General features: G+C 41.9%; 1 protein-coding gene across 2 annotated transcripts in view; it reads right to left on the reverse strand.

Moving 5' to 3' along the window:
- Window positions 1-22,167, reverse strand: part of NELL1 (neural EGFL like 1) — an 845,221-nt gene that overhangs the window by 335,430 nt on the left and 487,624 nt on the right. For both annotated transcript variants that reach the window (XM_066364424.1, XM_066364414.1), the window contains exon 14: window positions 17,734-17,856. In XM_066364424.1, coding sequence (XP_066220521.1) covers window positions 17,734-17,856 — 123 coding nt within the window. The remainder of the gene's footprint in view (window positions 1-17,733; window positions 17,857-22,167) is intronic.

The raw sequence follows: 22,167 nt of genomic DNA on the forward strand, positions 1-22,167 counted from the left end.
TACAAAGAAGATATGGTACATATATAAATAGAATACTACAATCAGACAAAGCTAAGAACTATATCATTTGACACATAGGTGGGATATAAAACTGACACTCATGGAAACAGATAAAAGTGAAGTGGTTACCAGGGGGAGGGGGTGAAGAGAGGGGAGTAAAGAGGGACAAATACACGGTGATAAAAAACGCTTTGACTTTGGGTGATGGGCACACAACACAATCCACAGTTCAAATGCTATAGATATAATTTACCTGAAACCTATGTATTATTATTGATCAATAATAATTTTCTAAATTAAAAAAAGAAACGTTCCAGAAACTTCAACAGTGACTGAATTTTATTGTAATAGTTTTCTTTGAAAGCAAAGCAGACTCCACATTAAAGTAAGTTTGCACATGCACCTTTGGGAGCCGTGGTGCCCTCAGGCAGGGGGTAAGGCTTGAGTGGACTAAGTACCTCTGTGTCCCAGGCAGACTTTTGCTTTTAGGTAAAAATCTGCTAGATGCATAGGCATGTTCTTTTAGAAAAGAACTGTGATATGTTCACTCATCAGAAAATGACTGAGGATTATAACATCCTTAGTTCTGTACTAACTGTTGGTTAAACAGCGAAACTTAGCCATGGCCTACAGAAAACAGATAAGTAAACATTCATATACAACATGGGACTATGGGGACTGAAGCAAATAGTGTTTGGAAAGTGTCTTTGAAGCACAGAGAAGAGTTGCTCACCCAGCCTGATATCAGGGAGGGCTTACAGGACTTGGAAGGAAAAATGAAACTACATTGATATAAACTGTGAAGTCATTCTAGAGCCCTGAGCACAGTTTGAAAATAAGACCTGGTTGGTTGGCTCAGTGGTGGAGCATTGGCCCAGCATATGGTCCTGGGCTCAATTCCTGGTCAGGGCACACAAGAGAAGCAACCATCTTCTTCTCTTCCCCTCTGTAAAGCCAGTAGCCACGGCCACCATCACAGACGCCTGGCCTATGCAGGTTTGCATTGGATTCGGACAGTTGGTAAAGAAACAACAAAGCCAAGAACTGGTGGGCCATTAGCTTTAATCCTAGCTTGCACCTGGCGGGCAAGAAATACACACAGTGGGAAAACATTTTCCTTTTCATTCCGGGCTCCCAAAGCCACTGACTTATCCGAGTTTCCTAGAATCAAAAGTTTCTAACCTCACCAGTCTCATTCACCTGTTTCCCATCTCCTTCTCTCTGCACAAACTGGCTTCTCCATCAACACTCCATCTTGGCTGCTTCTCCTAACCTCCTTCACATGACCTTCTCTTCCTTTTAAAACCTTTTGGCATGAAAGCCCTCTCCCAACACATGTTAACATAATCACACCCATCCCAAGCAATCACCTGGGCAACAGGCTTCCACATGGGCTGTGCCATCTTTAACAAAGTGAGCATAATATATTTTATCTGCCCAACACCCTCCTGCAGACAGTGGCTCAATTGGTTTGAGTGATGGCCCCAGGCGCTGAGGATAGCTTGGTTGGTTAGAATGTCAGCTTTAGGCATTAAAAATAGCTCAATTGATTCAAGCATTGGCCCTAGACAGGGTTGCTGGGTGGATTCCGGTGAGGGTGCATGCGAGAGTATGTTTCACTTTCTCCCCTCCTCTCACTTAATAAAGGGGGAGGGGAAGAAAACAAACACTGAGTAAGGGAAGGTTAATTCATCTACTCTAGAAACAGAAAGCCATTGAGCAGACACTGGGAGTGTGATACTACCCACGGTCTTCTTAAATGCTGAAGATAAGGGCAAGGGCATCCCCCTAGCTTTAGAATAGGCTCTAGCAGGACTGTTCCTCGAGTGGAGATGGCCGCAGCTGGCAAACAGACACTGAGCTGTGCCAGCTTAACCCACAGCTGACTCCTTGGCTCTGACTTCTCACTTAGATAATTCTGAATTAAAAATAAATGAAAGATAAGCAGAGACCCCCTTTTAAGAAAAAAAGATGAAACTACAGACACAAATATTTTGCCACCTCTTAACAGAAGATGTTGGTGGATTTGGGGGGTGGGGTGTTCTTTTCCAATTATGTGATTGCCCTCAAATTGGCCTCCCCTTGGACCCTTGGCCTGCCCTCCCATTCTTCCCTGACTGTTTGTGAGCTGGAGAGAGGATGTGAACACGGGTATGCTAGCTCTTTCCTCATGCCCTAGGGACCAGGAGGCCCACAGGAAACACCCATTCTGGCTGTTCTTCCCTAGAGGGTGCAGAGGAAACCCCATGTGGAGATAGATATTCCACTGTAGCACTCCAGCCAACTGGGAACTACGAGTGTTGTGTGGGAAAAACCTACTCAAGACACAAATTTATGTTAAGAGGAAGAGGGGGAGGCTTGCCAAGGGAGGCAAAGAAGACCCCCTGAATCTCCTTCTCCCTTAGCTTTTATTGATCACAAACAGAACAGAGGTAACAGGATTATAAGGGAGGGAGGCCAAGTGATAAAAGGAAAGACTGACTAATGGCCATTTTGCTGACATGGAGAAAGGGCTAATTTTGGTCACTGCATTCTTTTCCTTTTGCTAATTAAGGAGCACCAAGGAAGGGGTGGTCTAGAACCTCTAGGCTAATTTTCTAAAGTCTGTTCACGGGCATTCCTTTGTTTCTACACAAAAGTTACTCACTCACACAGCTTCTTGGTGTTTACATCCAAGAGACATTCACTCAGGGCTTTTACCTTAAGTTCCCCAATCCAACTCATAGAGGGTTCAAGGTTAGGTGGGTGATTCCCTACACTCCACTGGTTGCCTTGGACCACCTGTGCCTGGCTGCACGAGCCTAATTTGACAGTTTAATATTACAAATACTATCGTCATGTCCATAAGTTACATTCTCCGGCATAACCTTTATCTGTATTTACATTGATATTTTGGTCTCCACCTGCTTGATTGTTTTATTAGTCTCTCGGTTGGTTCTGAACTCAGGTGGGGAAAACAAGGGGATCATTTGTAGTCACTCTTCAAACCACAACAGTTATCATAATAAAATAACATATTGGCCCCTAAGAGACTGACCATCTCGGTAACACGATCAGGTCCCTAAGAGACTGAACCTACAAAACAGAGGGTTTAATCTTCAACCACATGGATGAATAAATGGACAGCCAGGCTGTAATGGGAAATGCAAAGCCACAGAGAAGCAGAAGGAGATAGAAGGAAGGCACTCTCAGACTCCAGTGCCTGCAGCCCTCTGTTCTGAAGCCCCGGCCACCTTTTACCTTGATATTCTGTGACACACCTGGAAAGCTCACTAATTCTGGCACATAGTGTCAGCTTTACTAGCATGCAACCTGTGCCCGATACATGAGGCTTAGTGCTCTGTGGTCACCATCTTGAAGTTCTCAATAATTTCATCTTTGAATCTGTGCTTTGTAAGTGAAGTCCCATAGGGGAAATGGAGCGTGCGATGGGGGTTTGGAGCCTTAGCTCATATGTAACCCCAATGCCCACCACCTCCCTGTCTCTCCAGAATGGGCTCTCAGCTCTCCATTCCCCTCGCCCAATCCCTCGCAGCCTCTCCCTCCCTGCCCAGCAAAAACTGCCATACCCTGTCCCCAGCACGGTCCTGTGCACAGACACAGGGAGGGTCAGATCTGGGCGTACATGCTCTGGGCGTTTCCAGGTGGAGCATGGCTGTGTCCTAGCCTACCTACTCCTAGCTGGCAGCACTTGGGTGCATGCTGCGGGTGATAAGGGGACTAGCAGGAATACTGAGGTTCCCTTGGGTGGCTGTTGGTCAAATAAGTTTGTAAATATGAGATATATGTTTGCTTGCTTATAGTTTGCATTGGGTGTGGGGGACAGGCTGTAAGCAGGCAGGGTTGTTATAGCCTAAGGCAGGGGTTGGGAACCTATGGCTTGCGAGCCAGATGCGGCTCTTTTGATGGTTGCATCTGGCTCACAGACAAATCTTTAATAAAAAAATAATAATGTTAAAAATATAAAACATTCTCATGTATTACAATCCATTCTGCTCATGTTCATGGTTGTGGGTGGCTGGAGCCAATCACAGCTGTCCTCCGGGACAACACCAAATTTTTATTGGATAATGCATAACATACACAGGTTGTTGAATGGCTCTCTCAGCCAAAAAGGTTCCCGACCCCTGGCCTTAGGCTTAGTTTTAAGACTAAGCCTTTCCCACCATTTTAATACTAAGATCTTCTCAGCACTAAGCTTGTCCCCACACCCTTGACTGTTGCATGATGTGGGGTGGTGCACTCTCATAAGGAATCCCATCATGCCTCAGATAAGTGACTTTGTATCAGAGACTTCTTTGTTTGTATATTGGATTAAAGGTTTTGATTTCTACACTATAAAATGGGGCAGACTGGGGCTTGCTCTCCTCGGTTCCTGAAATTAGCATTGCAAGGAGAGCAGAGAAAGGCCACGTGGAGGAGAGGAGAAGCAGCCAAGATGGCAGAGTGTTGAAGGAGAAGCCAATTTGTGCAGAGTTTGTGCAGAGAGAAGGAGATGGGGAACAGAGGTGAATAAGGATGGTGAAGTAGAAACCTTTGATTCTAGGAAACTTGGATAAGTCAGTGGCTTTGGGAGCCCTGAATGGAAAGGGAAGTCTTTTCCCACTGTGTGTATTTCTTGTCCGCCGGGTGCAAGCTAGGATTAAAGGTAATGGCCCACCAGTTCTTGGCTCCATTGTTTCATTACTGTCTGTCCAAATCAAATCTGAACCTGCACAGGCCAGGTGGCTGTGATGGTGGTCATGGCTACTGGCTTTACAGTGGCCCACTTTACTCTGGACTGGGGTGGAAGGAAAGCCACCTGACTCACCTTTCCTGCCCCAGTCAGAGAGCTCTGGTCAGGGCCGAGGGGCACCCTGTTGTCCATGGGCCATGAGCATGTGCCAAGGTAGGGGATGGGCTTGGAGCTCCTCCCATGGTCTGGACTCACTCCAAAAGTGAGACATTAGGTAGCACGAGTACTGCTGATGGCCGAGGCCAGGCAGGTCCACATTGGATTCAGGCAGATGGTAGAGAAACTGCAAAGCCTGAAAACATTGGGCCATTCCCATTTAATAGAGTCTCGCAACAGTGGACAAGCACACAGGCAGGGGAAAATCACTTCTCAGGCAAATGAACAAACAGCAAAATGGCCCCTCACAGTGATGAACAGGCAATCTGCCATCCGCCCCGAGGGCAAGCACCCGTAGCCTGACATAGCCTATACACCCGAGGTGCTGCCACATGCTCACACTCTGATCAGGCAAAGCACAAGTGAGCAAGCCCAACACAGCTGTTTTCCCAACGGCAAATAAAAGCACCAGGATAGGTTGAGAAAATGTTGTGCTATGTTTAAACAGCAGATTTTTCCTGCTTTTTGAACAAGATCCCACTTTCGTTTTACTCTGGGCTCTGCAAACATAGTCACTCCTGCTGGTAGATTTCTCTTCCTCAAAACCAAAGGAGTCCTAACTGACACCCAGCATGCCTTTCACATGGCTCTGTATTAGAAGTAGTTCTATAGAAGCCTCTTTCCATGGATAATATCACCCTGTGAACTGTTCGCCTGTGTTGAAAACATTTGTTTACACCCTTTTCCCCTCTAAGTGGTGAAATCCCTAGCGGCTCCATCTTAGTTGTTTTTCTGCTCTCTCGGTGCCTGAATTTAGGCTCCTGACACAGAATTCCTGCTCACTGTATGTTTATAGACTACATGTCAATATTATGAAACATTAAGACAAAAACGTTTTCAGGGATCATCTCATCCAGCCCTCATGACGGACATGATCGAAGACTTGGTCTACCGGCTTCTTACCGACTACAGCCTAGTTAGAGCCCGCCTTCGGCTCCAGGTTAACGTGGGACCAGGCAAGCTGATAAACACTTCCACAGGCAACGTCCACCTCAAGTCAGTGCATGCAGATTGATTTCCAACAGTTTGCAAGGGTTTCCCCACTTAGCCCCAAATGTCAAAACAGTTAGCAACAGCGATTGCCTATTTTCAACAGTACCTTAGTCTGTTTATGAAACTGTCAGCAAAAACTAATTATAGATTGTCATTGCCCTCTAGCTTCCCTTTGTAGTTTCTTTACACTCTCTAGTTAGAATTAAAGAGAGCGAGAAAGAAAGCGAGAGGTAAATGATGAACAGGCAGGGGAGAGGAAAAAGTGAAATCATAAATGGAAAAGGAAAGGGGTAGAAACAGGGGGGAAAGATGAAGGAAAAGGAAAGGAGGGTGAGGAGGAAGAAACTAAAGGCAGGTGGACTAAATGGGTTAAATCAGATTCAACTACGTCTTATTCAAGTTTACCTGTGAAACAGAATGATGCTATCAACCTCCCGGGGTTATGGTGGGAACTAAATGAGATAACATTTGTGAACACATCCAGCAAAGTGTCTTGCACATACATACTTGTGACTGTTGTTGAAGTTGAACTGGTATTTTCCATCCACATGAGAAACAACTCCTCACATGGGCATCAGCCACTAGGAAAGCCCAACTGAGAGAATTCACACTCGTTAGTTTTGTTCGAGAAACCACTGTCTATAGTTCTGCTAGTTAATATAAGTGTGAAGAGTGTTTATTTCTACCCAGAGGTTGTCAATTCCATGAACAATGTCTAAAAAAGAGCTTAGACATTAAAAAAAAAGAAAAAGAAAATTAGTTCAAGTTGTCTGGTGATCCTTGTCCACCTCGCTCTGTAAATGTTTCAGCTACAGTTGGAAAAGGAAACTATAAATGCATGCCCTGCAACTGAGACACAAATTTGGGTACAGGCATACATCGGAGACATTGCAGGTTAGGCTCCAGACCACTGTAACAAAGCAAGTATCGCAATAAAGTATCTCAATCATTTTGCCAGTGGAGGGTATTTCCTTCCGTATCTTAAAAATGCAACCCCTGTGAAGTGCAATAAATCACAGTGCAGTAGGATGAGGTCTGACTGCACTTCAACCAGAAGGCTGAACTTCAAGCAACTCATGAACTGCCTCCTCCTTCATCACTGGACCTCTACTAACGCTATTTTCACTTCTTACAGCATTTGATACTTTAAAACTCATCAGTACATATTCCTGTAGTAATTCTTCTCAATAGCATTGTTGGATAAACACAGAACGTTGTATGAACCCAATTTTACTATGTAAAAATATAAAAGTTACAACTCAGCAGGTCTAAACCTCAACTCTCCAACCTGTTTGTCCAATTCTTCACCCACTTTGCACCACCTCCACAAGCAACATTTATAAAATACATGAGTTCCCTATCTTACTGAGGTCAACAAGACTGACCATGAGAATCACTTTAGGAAAACTGTATTTTTTCTAATTCATAACTTTCAAGGAAAGATGCATTTTCAGAGTCTGTGGACACCAGGAACATTATTGGAACTCATATATTTTCCACAGTTGGACTTCCAATTCCACAAAGATGAACCAACCACTTATCACAATGGCATGAGCAGCTTAGCAAACACAAACCCACTGAACTAAGTGCAATTAATATTATTTGACAAGGCAACACAATTCTGAGAAAAATGCATTAAAATCAAATCCCTGTGCAGCTTCTCGGATTTATAGCATGAGCATGCAAGTACCAGCAACGGGTTTGGTAGTTCTGGAAACCCTACTAATGCTCACGGGTTTTTTTGGTTTGGGGTTTTGCTTTGGAAATATCAATAGCTTCAGCCTTTTTTAAAAAGCTGAGCATTGGTTTTTTCTTTGTTTGTTTATATAGTTTTTTCCTTATTTATTTTTAATTGAATTTCACTGAAGTAACACTGGTTAACATAAGTATACAGGTTTCAGGTGCCCAATTCTATAACACATCTCTGTACACCATATTCTGTGTGTGTTCCCCCACCAAGTATTAGTCCATCGTCATTTATCACACTACACCCTCCTCTACCTCCAACCCACCTCGGCAATCGTCATACTCTTGTTCATGTTCCTCAGGTTTGGGGAGGGTTTAGTCCTTTTTTCTCTATCTTTCCACCTCTTTTACCACCACTACCAACAGCTGTCAGCCTGCTCTCTATGTATAAGTCTGTTTCCATTTTGCTTGTTAGTTCATTTTGTTTATTAGAGTCCACATATAGTGAAATCATATGGTATTTGTCTTTCTTTAACTGGCTTATTTCACTTAGGATAATGATCTCCAGGTCCTTCATACTGTTTCAAAGGTTCATATTTTCTTCTCTTTTTTTTGGATTTTTTTATTTATTCATTTTTAGAGAGAGAGGAGAAAGACAGAGAGAGAGAGAGAGAGAGAGAGAGAACAGGGCAAAGCAGGAAGCAACAACTCCCATATGTGCCTTGACCAGGCAAGCCCACGGTTTTCAACCAGCGACTTCAGCATTCTAGGTTGATGCTTTATCCACTGCGCTACCACAGGTTAGGCCATATTTCCTTCTTTTTATGACCATGTAGTTCTCTATTGTGTAAGTGAAACACTATGTTTTTATCCATTCATCTAATTATGGAAACTTAGGCTGTTTCCAGATATTGACTATTGTAATTAACACTGCAATGAGCGTAAGGGTGCATATATTCTTTAGAATTACTGTTTCAGAATTCTTAGGATAAATTTTCAGAAGCAGAATAGCTGGGTCAAAAGGCAGTTCCATTTTTAATTTTTTGAAATAACTCCATACTGCTTTCCACAGTGGCTGCACCAATCTGCATTCCCACCAACAATGTATAAGGGTTCCCTTTTCTCCACATTTTCACCATCACTTGTTATTTGTTGATATATTGATGATAACCATTCTGACGTGTGGGGTGAAATTTTTTCTCTAATGATCAGTGATGTTGAGAATCTTTTTCATATGTTTATTGGCCATCTGTATGTGCTCTTTAGAAAAGTGTTTATTCAGGTCTTTTGCCCATTATTTAATTGTATTGTTTGATTATTGTGCTGAGTGTTATAAATTCTTTATGCATTTTGGATATTAATCCACTATCAGATGTATCGGCAAATATGTTCTCACAGTCTGTGGGTTTCATTTTGTTGATGACTTCTTTGCTGTACAAAGACTCAGAAATTGTCTGAAAAAATATTGCTATGAGAAATATCCAAGATGTTACTGTTAATGTTTTCTTCTAAAATTTTTATAGTTTCATATCTAATATTTAAGTCTTTAATCCATTTTGAGTTTATTCTTGTGTATGCTGTAAGAAGGTGGTGTAGTTGTGTTTTTTTCATGTATCTGTCCAGTTTTCCCAACACCATTTGTTGAATAGACTATCTCTACTCCATTGTATCTTCTTGCCTCCTTTGTCATATATTAATTGACCATATAGGCATGAGATGATTTCTGGGATGTCTGTTCTGTTCCATTGATCTATATGTCTGTTTTTATACCATTACCATGCTGCTTTGGTTACTATGCTTTGTAGTATAGTTTCATATCAAATAGGGTGATTCCTTCAACTTTGTTCTTTTTTAGATTGTTGTGGCTATTTGGGGTCTTTTATGGTTCCATATACATTTTTAGAATATTTTTCTAGTTCTTTGAAATACAACATATACCAATGATGTTAATTCTTCCTATCCATGAACACGGTTTATAATCCCACTTATTTGTATCTTCTTCAATTTCTTTCCTCAGTGTTTTTTACATCCTTGGCTAAATTCATTCCAAAGTATGTTATACTTTCTGAAGCAATTGTGAATGTTATTGTTTTCCCAATTTTCCTTTTTGATAGATCATTATTGGTGTGTAAAAATGCAACTGGTTTCTGGATATTTTTTTTGTATCCTGCTACTTTACCGAATTCATTGATAATTTCTAGTAGTTTTTTTTTTTTTGGTGGAATCTATAGTTTTCTCTATAAACATCATCATGTCGTTACAAATAATGACAGTTTTACTTCTTCCTTTCTAATTTGGATGACTTTTAGTTCTTCTTTTCTGATTGCTATGGCTAGAACTTCCAGTATTATATTGAATAAGAATGATGATAGCAGATATCCCTGTCTTGTTCCTGATCTTAAGGGAAATTCTTATAGTTTTCATCTATTAAGTATGATGTTGGCAGTGGGTTTGTCATATACCATATTTCCCCATGTGTAAGACCCTCCCGTGTATAAAAGACCTTAATTTTGAGGCTCGAAATTTGAAAAAATATATATTACATAAAGTTATTGAACTCAGGTTTTTTTGTTTGTTTGTTTGTTTGTATTTTTCTGAAGCTAGAAACGGGGAGAGACAGTCAGACAGACTCCTGCATACGCTTGACCGGGATCCACCCGGCACACCCACCAGGGGGCGATGCTCTGCCCACCAGGGGGCGATGCTCTGCCCCTCTGAGGCGTCGCTCTGTTGTGACCAGAGCCACTCTAGTGCCTGGGGCAGAGGCCAAGGAGCCATCCCCAGCGCCTGGGCCATCTTTGCTCCAATGGAGTCTCGGCTGCAGGAGGGGAAGAGAGAGACAGAGAGGAAGGAGAGGGGGAGGGGTGGAGAAGCAGATGGGCACTTCTCCTGTGTGCCCTGGCTGGGAATCGAACCCAGGACTTCTGCACGCCAGGCCGACGCTCTACCACTGAGCCAACCAGCCAGGGCTAACTCAAGTTTTATTCATCATAAAATTCATACAACTCCTCCTCATCACTGTCAAAACTCCCACTCATTAGCTTGTCCTCACCTGTGTCTGATTACAAATCACTGTTTTCAACAATGAGCACAAAAATAAGTGCGAAAAAGCGGGAAATGCAAGTAAAAAAGAACCCTACACCCACTGTATAAGATGCACCCAGTTTTCAAACCCCCAATTTTTTTTTGGAAAATGGTGTGTCTTATACATGGGGAAATAAGTTATAACCTTTATTATGTTGAGGTATGTTCCCTCTATTCCCACTTTACTGAGAGTTTTTAACATAACTGCATGCTGAATTTATCAAATGCTTTTTATGCATCTATGGATATGATCATGTGATTTTTATACTTCATTTTGTTTATGTGGTATATCACATTTATTGACTTGCCAATGTATCAACATCCCTTTGCATCCCTGGAATAAATCCCACTTGATCATGGTGTCTGACCTTCTTAAGGGATTGCTGAACCAGTTTGCCAATATTTTGTTGAGAATTTTAACATCTGTTTTTGTTCATAGTATTTTCTTAAAATGCTTTGTCTATCTTTGGTATCTGCTGTTGTATCTCCTCTTTCATATCTGATTTTATTTATTTGAGTCTTGTCTCTCTTTTTCTTAATGAGTCTGGTTAAAGGTTTGTGAATGTTGTTAATCTTTCCAAAGAACCAACTCTTGGTTTCATTAATCTTTTGCATTTTTTTTAGTCTCTACTTCATTTATTTCTTCTCTGATCTTTATTATTTCCTTCCTTCTACTCACTTCAGGCATTGTTTGTTGTTCAAATTACTTTAAATATAAGGTTAGATTGTTCATTTGAGATTTATCTTGTTTATTGAGGTAGGCCTATATTGCTTTAAATTTCCCTCTTAGAACTGCTTTGCGGTGTCCCATTAATTTTGGCTTGTTGCGTTCTCATTTTCAGTTGTTTCTAGATATATTGCGATTTGTTCCTTAATGATCACATTGTTAACACAGTAATTGTTTAATAACCTGTTGTTTAGCCTCCATGTTTTTGTGTGCTTTTTAGTTTTTTTCTTGTGATTGAGTTCTACTTTTATCCCATTGTGGTCAAAGTAGATGCTTGATATAATTTCAGTCTTCTTAAATTTACTGAGACTTGTTTTGGGTCCTAACATGTTGTCTATCCTAGAAAATGTTCCATGTGCACTTGAAAAGACTGTGTATTCTCCTGAATTGGGGTGAAATGCTCTAAATATTTCAATTAAATCCAGCTGATCTAATGTGTCATTTAAGGCTACTGTTTCCTTGTTGATTTTCTGTCTGGAAGATCTATCCATTGATATCAATGGGGTGTTAAAAATCCCTACTGTGACTATATTGGTGATTATCTCTCCCTTTATGTCAATCAAGATTTGCTTTACATATTTAGGTGTACCTACATTGTATGAATAAATGTCTACAAGGATTATATCCTCTTGTTGGAATGCTCCCTTTCATTATGTAGTATCCTTCATCTCTTACTAGAGCCTTTGTTTTTGTTTTAATTTTTTTTTTAATTTAAGACTTTATTCATTGTAGAGAGGAGAGAAATATAGATGGGGGGAGAAGGAAACATCAACTCCCATATGTGCCTTGACCAGGCAAACCAAGGGTTTTGAACTGGTGACCTCAGTATTCCAGGTTGACGCTTTATCCACTGCGCCACCACAGGTCAGGCTATAGCCTTTGTTTTAAAGTCTATTTTATCAAATAAAGACAGTGTTTCTGTTCTTGTTCTTTCCATTTCCATGAAATATCTTTTTCTAGCCCTTACTTTTAGTCTGTATCTTTTGTTTTGAAATGGGTCTCTTATAGATAGTATATATATATATGTGAGTCTTGCCTCTTTATTCATTCAACTACCCTAGGTTGTCTGACTGAAGCATTTATACCATTTACATTTTAAGTGATTATTGGATTATTGGCCTTGGCTGGTTAGCTCAGTCAGTTAAGAGCATCATCCCAAAATGACAAGGTTGCAGGTTTGATCCCCAATCAAGGCACACACGGTAAGCAACCATTGAATATACAACTGATTGGAACAACAAATGAATGCTTCCCTTACCCCTCCTCTTTTTCTCCCTCCTCCCTCTCCTCTCTCTTCCTTTCTCTCTCTGTCTCTTAAATAAAAATAATTAAGCCTTGGCTTGATAGCTCAGTTGGAATGTTGTCCTGGAGTGTGGAGGTTGCTGGTTTGATTCTCCACTCAGGGCACATATAGGAGCAGCTTGATGTCCCTGTCTCTCTCTCTCCCCCTACCTCTCTCAAAAATAAATATATACATGCATAAAAAATAAAGTGATAATTGATAGGTATGTATTTATTGCCATTTTATTCTTTTAACTGTATTCCTCTGTTGTTTTTTCTTCTTCTTCTTAAAGTAGGCCCTTTAACATTTCTCATAATTCTGGTTTGGTTGTAACAAACTCCTTTAGCTTTTTCTTGTCTGGGAAGCTCTTTATTTCTCCTTCAATTTTAAATAATAAGCTTGCTGGGCAAAGTACTCTTGGTTGCAGGTCCTTGCTTTTCATCACTTCGAATATTTCATGACAATCCCTTTTGGCCTGAAACATCTTTGTTGATAAATCAGCTGACAGACTTATGGGAGCTCCTTTGTAAGTAACTAACTGCTTTTCTTTTTCTACTTTGAAGATTTTCTCTTTGTCTTTCACCTTTGCCATTTTAATTATGATGTACCTTGGTGTGGGCCTCTTTGGGTCCATATTGTTTGGAACTCTCTGCACTCCCTGGAATTGTATGTCCTTTTCCTTCACCTGGTTAGGGAATTTTTTGGTCATCAATTCTTCAAATAAGTTCTCGATCCTTTGCTCTCTATCCTCTCCTTCTGGTACCCTTATGATACGGTTGCTGTTATGTTTCATGTTGTCCCAAAGTCTCCTTAAACTGTCCTCATTCTTTTTAATTCTTTTTCTTTTTTGCTGCTCTGATTGGGTGCTTTTTCTACCTTGTCTTCCAAATCTCTGATTCAATCTTCTACTTCATCCAACCTACTGTTTATTCCTTCTAGTATATTCTTGATGTCTGATATTATATTATTCATTTCTGACCAGTCCCTTTTTATGGCTTCTATGCCTGTTTTGTGCTTGCTATCTCTTTGTTGAAGTTCTCACACTGTTCCTTGAGCATCCATATAACCATTATTTTGAACTCTGTATATGATAAATTGCTTATTCTCATTTCAGTTAGCTCTTTTTTTTTCTGGAGATTTTGCCTGTTTTTTCATTTGGATCCTATTTCTTTTTCTCCCTATTTGGCTGCCTCTTTGTGTTTGTTTCTATGAATTAGATAGATCTGCTATGACTCCCAGTTTTTTGGGGTGACCTTATGTAGTAGGTGTTCTGCTGGGTCCAGTGGTGTGGCTCCTTGATCACCTGAGCTGTGTGCTCCATGGATGTCCCTGTGTGGGTTATGTGGGCCATCATCATGTAATTGAGTCTTGGTTGCTATTGTCTCATTGTGTGTGGGATCAACCCTCAGGCTGACTGACTGTGAGGCTCTACACTGACCGATGTGTGCAGGTTGCTGCCCAGGTGCTGACTACAGGAAGCAAATTCACCTCAGCTGGGTTTGGTGCCTGAAGAGCTCTCCCTTTGGACATGCTACCTATAAAGCTAATTGGATCTTTCTCTGATGTTGTCTGAGGTTGGCCACTGGGTATCTTGGTCCTGGGCCTCTTGGGAGGAAAAACTTGATGTAGTTCAATATAAGACAATGCCTGTGACTGTCCCTCAGGCACCTACTTGGGGCTATAAGTGATTCACAGTTTGTGGCAGTCTCTGCTTGGCTTAGGTGCACGTGGGAGAGACCAAGCTGAACACCAAGGCCAGCTTTTACCAGCACCTTGCACAGGGGCAGGTCAGCAAAATTCACAAGACACTTAAGAGATCTGTCTTCAGCTACATCCATCTGCTGTCTGCATGTTAGGCTCTGTCACTGAAAGAGCCTCTGGTGGAGTTGGGAGACAGAGTTATTGGATCTCCCCTGATGGGAGGTACCAGTCAGGCTTCAAGGAAGGTGGTGGGTGTGGCCCGATTCCCAGTGTCACAGATCTCAGACTCTTCTGGATTTTGCCCTGACCTCAGGAGGGTGGAGGCAACAGGAGTCAGGCAGATGGAGCCTTAGAGCTGGGGTGTGGGTCTGCTGGCAGCTAGGAGTGTAGTTCTATTATATCTCCTGTGAGGGGGAAGCACCAGTCAGATTCATGGGAAAGTGAGGAGAATGGTTCCCACCTCAAAGCCAGAAAACTGAGTCACTGTCACTCTTTGAGTCTGTCCAGACCTCTACTCCCTAGCCAAGGCTGATGACTGCTCAGCAGGGCATAGTCTCTTTATGGTGGGACAAATTTCTTTCCATCAAGCTGATGCCATACAGAGGGGAGTGTCGCACTCAAGAATGATAGTGACTTCGGTATGAGAGAATAACTCCATTCTGCTGGCTGTCCTCCTGTGTCCTCCCCAGAGCCACAAACAGCAGACTCTCTTTATTCGACTCTAGTCACTCAGCCCTCCCTCCACCAGAGCAGAATAAGTGGCTGTGCACAAGATTTTTGCATAGGCCCTTTAAGAGGGTACCTGAGTCTCTGCAGACTCCCCTCTATTCTAGCAGACAGAAATCTCGCTGCTTTTCACAGCCAAATGCTATGTGAGAGCCTCTTCCCAGCTCTGGTGCTCTGGAGTGAGGAGCCCAGCTTGGGGTTTAAACTCCTCCCTGGAACTTCCCCTCTTCAAATTGTGGGGAATTCCCCCCACAATTGAGATAGCCCTCCAGAACTTCAGCCACAGAGTCAACCCTTTTCATGTCTCCATGCTTCCTACCAGCCTCAAATAGGCTTTTTCTGTGAATACTTGGTTACAAGAGTCCTCTTCATTTAGCCGAGTTGGTTTTTCAGGATAATTGTTCTTAAATTTAGTTGTAGGCCCTGGCCGGTTGGCTCAGTGGTAGAGTGTCGGCCTGGCGTGCAGGAGTCCCGGGTTTGATTCCCGGCCAGGGCACACAGGAGAGGCGCCCATTTGCTTCTCCACCCCTCCCCCTCTCCTTCCTCTCTGTCTCTCTCTTTCCCTCCTGCAGCGAGGCTCCATTGGAGCAAAGATGGCCCGGGCACTGGGGATGGCTCTGTGGCCTCTGCCTCAGGCGCTAGAATGGCTCTGGATGCAAGAGAACGACGCCCCGGATGGGCAGAGCATCACCCCCTGGTGGGCGTGCCGGGTGGATCCCGGTCGGGTGCATGTGGGAGTCTGTCTGACTGCCTCCCCGTTTCCAGCTTCGGAAAAATGAAAAAAAAAAAATTTAGTTGTAACTACAGTTGGTCCTGGGAGGAGGTGGTTTTATCATCTGCCTACTCTGCCACCATTTTGGCTCTCAGCACTAGCTTCTTTCATTGCCTCATGGAACTTAAGCACACTAATATTACAGGTTTCAATTCCCATGGTAAGAGATGCAAAAAATATCAAATTTATAACAATAAGTGAATACTATTTCATATATACACCCACCCATGGGGAAGATAGTGAACAGCTTGCACGTGTCCAGTTGCTATGCATTATGTGCCCAGGTATATTGAAATAATAAATGAGATGTGTGAGGATGCTATGTGTATTGTCCTATAATTTGATTTTTCTTCTCAAAAACCTGGAGGACTCTCTCAGTGCATGTGTATATAGGTATGTATGCATATGCATATATGTATGCATGTGTGTGCACATACCTATACTCAGAGTTTCTAACTCTTTATTCTATTCCATCCAATGATGTGCCAAAAAATTATATCATTTCATCACTGATGAATATCTTGGTAGTTTCTTGTTTTTGAGGAGTGCAAACAGTACTGCAAAAACATCAAAGGAATCTACAGAATTCCTACAGTACTCCTCAGTTTGATGAATATTGATAGAATTTCTTAAACTGCCATTAGAATGTTTGACCAATGTACATTCTCCATCACATGTGCAGCTGTTTACCCCAAGTTCATCAACAGAATAAATCCAATCTTTTAAAATTACCCCCAACCTAATGCACAAATAGGTGACTTACTCATTGTACATTATTTCTCTCTCGCCATCAGCATGCCCTCTCTGTAGAGGATAGGAACTGTGTGTCCTTGGGGAAGCACTTAACCTTTCTGTGTCTCAGTTGTGTCACCTCTAAAATGAGGGTAATAATAGGCCTAATCAATGGGTTACTGTCTGGGCTACTGTGCACATTTTGCTTCTTTTCCAATGTGACTGTGTCTTCTTCCTCTTCAGTTGATTCAGTCAGTTAATACATATTGAATGAGGGCCCGCAATATGCCAGGCACCACTCCAGTTGCTGGCAGCAAAGCAAGGAGACAAGACCAAGTGGTTGCTTCCTGGAGCTTATGTCCCAGTGGGGAAGCAGACGCTACAGAAACACATGAATGTGTAATGTTCTATCGGGTTGTATTAGCGGAGAAAAAATAAAGTAGGGCACGGAGCTAGGAAGTGATGGGGGTGTTATTGTAAATAGAACGGTAAAGGAAAGTGTCTGTGAAGAGAAGACACTGAAAGAAATGAGCATTGAGGCTCAGGGGACAACAGGCACAAAGTCCTGCGACAGGAATGCGGTTGGCATGTCCAAGGAATAATGTGGTGATGAAGAAGAGGTGAGGGGGAGAGAAAGGAGAGAGGCCAGCTGAGAGGAGCCAGGGATCTGATGCTGAACCGAAAGGAGGAATTTGAATTTTATGCTAAATGTAGATGGAAGTAAGGGCCCTGGCCTCTGGGTTGCTGACCTGCTACAACCAGAGAAACAGGCTGAAACTGTAGGCTCCCATCTGGAGCAGATACCTTCAGGTTGACCATGAGCCTCTGAGCAAAGCCTTACAGGAAACGGAAGCAGTCAGAGCATCCTTCACAAACTCAGGCTAAGAGGCAAAGCTGAACAGAGTCATCAAGTCATGAAACCATGCCCCTGACTTCCCCACACACAGATTTTTCATTCAACCCAAAAGGTACACTCTCAGCCTTCCTTCTCTGACGCAGTGTCCTTGCCAGCTGACAAACCAGGCACAGGAACCCTGACCGTGCTGGGCCACCAGAACAGGGAAAAGAGTCTGCCACGTGAGGACCGAGAGCCCAGGCAGGATGGCGGCTCACAGCGCACCCTGGGGCCACAAGCCTACCTTTGCAGATGGTCCCGTTCCCCACGTAGCCTGGTTTGCAGGTGCAGCTGTGGCCCTGGATAGTGTTGGTGCAGATAGCATTCTCATCGCAGCTGTGCTCCCCGCTGCCACATTCATCATGCTCTGTTTACAGGGTAGGAAAGAAAGACAGACAACTTTTCTTAGATTGGAATCACTCATGTTGAAAAATAATTATCTGGAACCGCCCCCCCCCCCCCCCCGAAATAGGAATGACAGTGAATAGCATGGATTTGGGGCCTTACTGTGTGTGCCACGCCATTTCTATGCCTGATTGCTGAAATCTCAACACTGAAAGATGGATGTTATTTATCCCACTTTGCAGGTAAAGTAAATGAGTGTGAGAGAAGTCAAGCAACTTATGTACATCTCAGGGCTAGTATGTGCTTCTCTAAGGTCATTGCTTTGTCCACATTCTGCAAAGGTTTCTGCAGAGGTGCCAAGGCACTGGTTCTCACGAGGGTGGGGGGCAATTTGGGGTCCTCTCTACCTCTTGAGACATTTGACAGTGATCTGACAATGTTTTTATTATTATTATTTGGCATAAAAGATGCCACTAAAATCTCGCAGGCAGAGGCCAGGGATGCTGCTAAGCATCTTACAATGCACAGGACAGCCCACTGCAACAAAGAATTCATCAGTGCAAAATGTCAATGGGGCCGAGGTTGGGAAACCCTTCCTGTAAGGTTAGAAAGGGAAAAAGAAACAGACCTACATGAGAGATTTTACAGCTTCCTTTGAACAGAGAGGGTGACACTGAAAAGGAAGACAGTTAATATAGCCTGGCAAAGGACCACTGACCACCAGGTATTTTTCAAGGACTGGCACTGACCACAGGGAATGTTGGCCGGCACGAGACTGATCTCAGCAGAAAAGTCATTTACTCACAAGACTCTCTTTAAGCACTTCTAAAAGTTTACCTCAATTTTTCATAGAACACCTTTACATAAGGCTCAGAATTTAACCTCTGTGTTAAATGTATATAGTAAAGGCCGGGCCAAAGTAGGTTTATAGTTATTCACATGGAAAATACTAAAATAATTAATAAATAATAACACAAGAGTAATCTCTGTCCCACATACTAACAAGTGTAAATCTCGCTTTGCCCCACGCTGTATATTCAAATAGTGGGGACATTTAATCTACAAGATGTGGGGGAGGGGGGGTCTAACATCACAACCTGGACTGAGAGATTCCAAGTTTGAAATCAAGATTTCACAGATAACTACACTTTCTGCTCATAATCAGAAAGTTTCAAGTCATCTAAATGACTTCTCTGTAAAAAAAAATATACAATATGGGAAAGTTTATGCCCTTTAATCCCTTTTAACATCTGCTAGTACAACCTTTTAGAAATTTTAAGAAAAAAAAATCAACTAGGGTTATTAAATTACAAAAGGTTATAAAACAAGAGTTTGAAATCCCAAACCAAAGGAATAGCACTAATTGGACAAAAGTAAAACTTCAATACAGTTTGTTAACTGTCATGTTTTGTTAAGTCAATGTAGCAATTGACTGAAATATCATCTATATTCGTTAATTTTTATTCTGAATTTCCTGCCTGAGACCCAATAATGAGAAAGGTTAAATTCTGAGAAGGAGAGCTGTTTTAGTCCCACACATGCCGTCAACTAAAATACACACAAACGTAAGGTTGATTTAACACCTTGGATTTTTCCAAAGAAAAATCCGTTTATGGCCTGACCTGTGATGGCCCAGTGGATAAAGCGTCGACCTGGAAATGCTGAGGTCGCCGGTTCAAAACCCTGGGCTTGCCTGGTCAAGGCACATATGGGAGTTGATGCTTCCAGCTCCTCCCCCACCCCCTCTCCTCTCTAAAAATGAATAAAATAAAAAAAAAAAGAAAAATCCGTTTAGGCCTTAAGACCAACACCAGTTGTCAGTGAGAAACGTGCCCAGGCTAGCAAGCATTGAGGAAGGAAGAGATTTATGAGGACACATGTGTAGTCTGTGCTATAGTCATCTCCAGCAAACTCCAAACATAGTATAACCCTGTGACTAGCTGATCAAACTTACAGATCTAACAAGCATGAGCAGGTGTAATACCAGCTGATTTTAAGGACAAATAAAAAAGGTCTGAGAATATAGACTTTGACTCCAAGAGCTTTCCCACCTCCTTACTTAAATTCACTTATAAATAATTATCAGTGTCTGTACTGGGAATACTAAAATGAGTAGATATGATCTTGGCTCACGTGAACATTTTAATAGGGGCCACCAGACGGCAATATGTAACACAAGGGAAGAGAGATAGGAGTTGTAAATGGGTGACCTTATATTTTATCACACAAATAAAACATATTTTAGAGTGAAAGGGGGTTTTGCTCATAATTATATTGGGATAATAGGCATAATTCAGAATGACCTAAGCAAGCTGCAAGTGTGGTCTTGCCAGATAAGAGGAACGAAGATGAACTAAGAGTTCACTGCAGGGAAGAAATTTCTGTTAATAGGGAGAAGAGTCTTCTAGCAAAACATAGTATTTAAACAAGTCTTTAAAAAATGGTCACGATTTTATCAGCCAGAAATGCCCATGAAGGGCACCTCAGAAAAAAGAACAGTGTGAAGAAATGTACTATTTTACACCACATTCCAATGGACCCATCCTTACCTACCTAGTCTTTTTCTCAGTCTTTTGTTGAGGAATACTTGACAAACAAAATTCTAAGATATTTAAATGTATAAAGTGATACTTTGATGTATGTATACAGAGCAAAGGGATTCTCCCCCCTTGAGCTAATTAACACATCCACGGTTAAATACAGTAGATTGCCTCTCGCAAAATCATTAAAGTAAACTCTCTTCTTTGATGAGGTGGCCCCCTCACAGTCCTGCAACTGCATGAGCTCATTCTTATCTTGTCACATTGTTTCCCTGACTCAAAATATTCTCTCCCGATGTAGAAGGAACACCTGTGCGCCAGCCTGGCTTCACAGACCAATCCATACCCACCCTCTTGTCGTGAAGCTTTCTTCACACACTCCCCAAACCACATGAATGTTACCATCTTGAAATTTCTATTAAATTTAATATCTTTACCTCTTTGGAGGCAATCGTAGTATGGGGTGATATTTATGAGTTTTTTCATTAATGTGTTATATCTAATGAACTTTGAAGAAAAGAATGATAGCATATTTTCCACAACACTGCCATTACCTGACATTTCTATAACCATCACTACTTTATGTAATGGTTCTGAGCCTTAGAGAGCTCCAAGCATTGAGCTAGACCTTGTACAAATATCATGTGACTACCCAACAATCATAAGTTTTCTCATTTTACAATGAAGTACCTGAGACAAAACAACATTAAATAACCTACCTAAGATCCCAAAACTAGGAAGTGGGGGTGCTCAGATGTGTGACTCTGGACACCAGGGTGACCACCACATCACTGGGCAGTTGGAAGCAATTTGGGTGTGGCTAAAGCTAAACCAAGACAAGTGGGAGTAATTCCATAACACCAAAATGAAGACTTTCTTTCTCTATACTGGACCCAAATTCCTGCCTAAGAACTGACCTATCTCCAAAGGTCACTCAATACTATGTGAACTTGAGTCACTCCACTAATTTATGTCTTAGTTTCCTAATATGTACAATGTGAATTATAGTAGAACCTATCTCCCCGGTGGTTGTGAGAATTAAATTGACTCCTACTGGTAAAATACTTATTACAGCACATTGCAACTAGTAAGTGCTCCTAGAGTGTAAGCTATTTTATTGTCGTTGTTGCTACTGCTATGACTACCACTAGTAGGACCACTACTACTAGTAGGGCTACTATTGCCATTATTATTACAATTACTTGGGAGCAGACTTAATTGTTGGATGGTGGTAAAAATTGGTTAAGAAAGCTTTCTCTTTTCTTTAGAGGCTGGTAGTTCAGGCAGAAAGGCTGTGAATAAATAGGCTTTTGAAGACAATTAGAATACTTCTCTGAAGATCCAAAGAAGCATTTGCTTTGATTACATTATGGTCCCCCAAGAAATAAAACTGGATTGGGAAGGCGAAGGATGTATGTTTAAGATTGTTGATGTATGACCTGAGTCTGATTATAGCACATTTGGAGGGTCAGCCTCTCAGGACAAAGGATAATGATGATAATTACTGTTATGCTGGCTAATATTTATTGAGCACTCGTGAAGCACTGTCACTGTCAGAGTTCCTTTCTCCTTCCTCTTCTTTTCTCTTTTACAGGATAGGTCAGAAGGACTCTAATCCACCTCTGTGACATCGTAATCAATTCTAATCAATAGCCATTGTCAATTAACACATAGTTTTCCTTAGAAAACTAATCAGGACCCAAGCAAGCTATTAAAACAGTCGATTCAGCTGTGGCTGCCAATGCCCCGTGCTTTGGGTCTGTCTGGCTTGTGGCTTTCCTTCTTTTAAAGAA

The sequence above is a fragment of the Saccopteryx leptura genome, chromosome 1, assembly GCF_036850995.1.
Source record: "Saccopteryx leptura isolate mSacLep1 chromosome 1, mSacLep1_pri_phased_curated, whole genome shotgun sequence".
In the NCBI taxonomy this organism is placed as follows: Eukaryota; Metazoa; Chordata; class Mammalia; order Chiroptera; family Emballonuridae; genus Saccopteryx; species Saccopteryx leptura.